Raw genomic sequence first — 4,034 nt, forward strand, 5'->3', positions numbered from 1 at the left:
CCTCAGACTGGGAATGTGAACCCCAGACAACACTCATACCTCCCTGGCCCCCAGGCCAGGAAGTACAGGAAATTCTACTTTCACCATGATTAACGTGGAGGGTGCATAAAAAGACAAATTGATGCTTCCAACAGGGAAACTAAAATGTGTTTGTGAGGATGCAAGGCTAAAATGAAAGCAGCAACATTTAATCTAAACCATTTCCTGTGACTTGGATTTCTTTTTTAAAAAAATTGGCCGCCTTATCACTTTCTTAGTCACCTTTTCTCTAGGCTTATTGGAGGCGTAGCCCCTCCTAGCAACTTCCCATCTGCTGGAAAACAGAATCAAGAGAATGAGGAGTGTGATGACGCATCCTTCACTGGATGAAAATATTAGGAGAAAAGCAATAAATGCACTACCATTTGCATAAAACCTATTAATGCCCTCTTCAGACTAATGAAATGAATTTTACATCACCAAGAAAGCAGCTGTGACCCACTGCTCCTAGTAATGAGAAGTATTTGGAACGATCTGCAACATTGCCACTCCTAAAAGCAACATCATTGACTTTAGTACCCTCTAATTAAAATACTTTCATTCTTGGACAGAGAAGACACATCTTGATCAAAATTCAGCTAATAGGTCTCCTCTTTGCTCAAAACGCTGTTAGGTTTCTTGTGTTCCTGTTTTTCTCATGCTCGTGCAGATCCATGGCATTTCAAACCTTTAAAATAAAAACTAACGTCTTTTCTATTTTTTTCCTACTGGCAATCACATTGGGGTGGTGGGGGCGTGTGGTACAATCTCAGTCAAGAGGTCCTCTCTTGTGTGGGTGCTGGCATAACACTGGCCGTATACAATGGCCAAGCAAAGCGACATTCTGTCCTGCTGTGCTTTACACGTAAATAGAGAATGGATGAGGTTCTCAGAGCCCAGGGGTCCGCGGCTTCCGCGAGGGTAGCGTCGGGGGCCGCTGCAGAGATTGGAAGAGTACCCGCCGGGAATGGGAGGGAAGACGCGGGGAAGGTGGAGAATAGGAATCATGTGTGTTCCTCGAGTGTACAACCCACATTTGAGTGACAAATCACGAGGACAATCGACAAAAACAACTAAGCGCAAAGCCGCCCGAATCCATCTCCCTCTCTGTGCGTGTGCCTTTTCAACTAACTTTGGGAACTCGTATAGACCCAGCGTCGCTCCCCGCGCCGCCTCGCCTCCACTTTGGTTTCCCGCGTCCTGCCCGCCCTCTTCGGTGCCTCCTCTTCCTCCGGGGCAAGGATGGAGGATCTCTTTAGCCCCTCAATTCTGCCGCCGGCGCCCAACCTCTCCGTGCCCATCTTGCTGGGCTGGGGTCTCAACCTGACCTTGGGGCAAGGAGCCCCTGCCTCTGGGCCGCCCAGCCGCCGCGTCCGCCTGGTGTTCCTGGGGGTCATCCTGGTGGTGGCGGTGGCAGGCAACACCACAGTGCTGTGCCGCCTGTGCGGCGGCGGCGGGCCCTGGGCGGGCCCCAAGCGTCGCAAGATGGACTTCCTGCTGGTGCAGCTGGCCCTGGCGGACCTGTACGCGTGCGGGGGCACGGCGCTGTCACAGCTGGCCTGGGAACTGCTGGGCGAGCCCCGCGCGGCCACGGGGGACCTGGCGTGCCGCTTCCTGCAGCTGCTGCAGGCATCCGGGCGGGGCGCCTCGGCCCACCTCGTGGTGCTCATCGCCCTCGAGCGCCGGCGCGCGGTGCGTCGTCCGCACGGCCGGCCGCTGCCCGCGCGTGCCCTCGCCGCCCTGGGCTGGCTGCTGGCGCTGCTGCTGGCGCTGCCCCCGGCCTTCGTGGTGCGCGGGGACTCCCCCTCGCCGCTGCCGCCGCCGCCGCCGCCAACGTCCCTGCAGCCAGGCGCGCCCCCGGCCGCCCGCGCCTGGCCGGGGGAGCGTCGCTGCCACGGGATCTTCGCGCCCCTGCCGCGCTGGCACCTGCAGGTCTACGCGTTCTACGAGGCCGTCGCGGGCTTCGCCGCGCCTGTTACGGTCCTGGGCGTCGCTTGCGGCCACCTACTCTCCGTCTGGTGGCGGTGCCGGCCGCAGGCCCCCGCGGCTGCAGCGCCCTGGTCGGCGAGCCCAGGTCGAGCCCCTGCGCCCAGCGCGCTGCCCCGCGCCAAGGTGCAGAGCCTGAAGATGAGCCTGCTGCTGGCGCTGCTGTTCGTGGGCTGCGAGCTGCCCTACTTTGCCGCCCGGCTGGCGGCCGCGTGGTCGTCCGGGCCCGTGGGAGACTGGGAGGGAGGGGGCCTGTCGGCGGCGCTGCGCGTGGTGGCGATGGCCAACAGCGCTCTCAATCCCTTCGTCTACCTCTTCTTCCAGGCGGGCGACTGCCGGCTCCGGCGACAGCTGCGGAAGCGCCTGGGCTCTCTGTGCTGCGCGCCGCAGGGAGGCGCGGAGGACGAGGAGGGGCCCCGGGGCCACCAGGCGCTCTACCGCCAACGCTGGCCCCACCCTCATTATCACCATGCTCGGCGGGAACCGCTGGACGAGGGCGGCTTGCGCCCACCCCCTCCGCGCCCCAGACCCCTGCCCTGCTCCTGCGAAAGTGCCTTCTAGGTGCTTGGTGGTCAGAGACGGGTCATCTGTCGCTAAGGCGCAACCTCCAGGGAACTCGAGGCCTGCCAGGGTCTGTCCAGATCACAAGGGGCAGGAGAGTCTGTGAGAGAGTGACACTGAAGTTGTCCCCTTCCTCCACTCCCCTATTCCCTTCTCATGTTTACATTTCCCTACGCTCTTCCAGTTTCTCTTCTTCCCTGCAGTTCCTCTCATATCTCCCCATTTGGAGACAGCGAGCCACTGGAAAGTTGTAAAAACAAAAACAGTTATTTTTGCAGTTTTCTTTCACGCATTTATAGTGCTCTGGATAATGCCATTTATTTTTGCTGAATTACCCAACTTTCAGTATTTGCTGTGTTATCATCTGTATTTACTTATTTTGAATCGTGCTTAAATCAAATGTACCTTCAGCACCTGCAAGTTTGCCTTTTCTTTCCAGGAGGAAAATCCCCACGTTGCTCTCCCTGGGGAGTCTGAGAATTATACCAGTGCTGTCAGAAATGTAATCATGCTGTCATTTCAGAGCCACAGAGTATTTGTAAAATAAAAACCTTTCCCACGGAGCAATTGGGACTTTTTTTTTTTAACATAGTAATGTATTTTCTCAGAAGAAAATCAGTGTGGCCTTTATTTCCAGTCTAGTTTCCACTTCAACAGAAGCTGAGGTTGTAGGAAGGAAACAAAAGCTTGACTTGGTGTCTTTCAAATATACTTGGTTTCTGTTGGAAATCGTCCCTGTGCCCCCAGCAGCCTCTAAAGGTGTAATGCTGTGCCCAGATGGAGCCTCTCCGTACAAAGTCCCCAGCAAACCAGAGAAAGGAAGCTTCAAGGTGGTGCATATGGGTGGGGCTCAGTGTCCCAGATGGAGCCTCAAAGAGATTTGCAGCTAGGAAGGAAGTCAAAACCTCAGAATGCTGCATGTGTATATAAAACTCCCTTGTTAAAAAAATGAATTCAATGCCTGTTGGTGTGGATAGCTGAGAACAAGGTCAAGAGCGGATTTGATCAGTAACCTCTTCCTCTCAACTGTTCTTGGTTCTAGACAGAAATGGCAGCACTTATGAACAATATATCCATGGGTTTATCAGTGATTTTTATATGAGGATCTAAAGCTTTCCATTATAGTGTTTCTTGTTCATGCACAAATGCAGGCCTAAGATGCAGAAAGGGGAAATGATTGTTTAAAGCTCTTTGTAGAGCCAATGCTGAGGGCTGTTTTGTTCACTAATATATTCCAAATGCTTAAACAATGCTTGACATGTAGTAGGCTCTCAATATATATTTGTTGAATAATTCATCATGTGAGTTAGAGATAGAACAAATAAAAGATATACGAAAGAAAATCTTTACTAAGCTTTCTTTACCTTCCTCCAAAATTTTGACAGCAGATGTTCCAGAGTTGTAGCTTTTCCTTCCTCTCTTTGCTCCTCCTTACCCTGTTGAGGATGCAATGGTCTGCAAAATACCAG

General features: G+C 53.9%; 1 protein-coding gene across 3 annotated transcripts; it reads left to right on the top strand.

Moving 5' to 3' along the window:
* Nucleotides 1–1,039: 1,039 nt before the first annotated feature.
* GPR150 (G protein-coupled receptor 150) lies at nt 1,040–3,132 on the top strand. 3 transcript variants are annotated; one of them, XM_055387168.2, is made up of 2 exons: nt 1,040–2,092; nt 2,329–3,132. In XM_055387168.2, the coding sequence occupies exons 1-2, from the start codon at nt 1,261–1,263 to the stop codon at nt 2,817–2,819; spliced, it is 1,323 nt and encodes a 440-aa protein (XP_055243143.2). In that variant the 5' UTR covers nt 1,040–1,260; the 3' UTR covers nt 2,820–3,132. The 3 variants fall into 3 exon arrangements, with proteins under 3 accessions (XP_055243143.2, XP_055243144.1, XP_004042324.1); XM_055387169.1 differs by having other exon boundaries at nt 1,040–2,130; nt 2,329–2,692; XM_004042276.5 differs by having other exon boundaries at nt 1,040–3,132.
* The last annotated feature ends 902 nt before the right edge of the window (nt 3,133–4,034 follow it).

The sequence above is a fragment of the Gorilla gorilla genome, chromosome 4 (genome assembly GCF_029281585.2).
Source record: "Gorilla gorilla gorilla isolate KB3781 chromosome 4, NHGRI_mGorGor1-v2.1_pri, whole genome shotgun sequence".
Taxonomy (NCBI): Eukaryota; Metazoa; Chordata; class Mammalia; order Primates; family Hominidae; genus Gorilla; species Gorilla gorilla.

Bases quoted from the DNA above. Each gene is read 5' to 3' on its own strand.
- GPR150 (XM_055387168.2), top strand. From the start codon at position 1,261: ATGGAGGATCTCTTTAGCCCCTCAATTCTGCCGCCGGCGCCCAACCTC. The intron at 2,093-2,328 runs GTCGAGCCCCTG...CTCTTCTTCCAG, and splicing joins GCCCTGGTCGGCGAGCCCAG to GCGGGCGACTGCCGGCTCCG.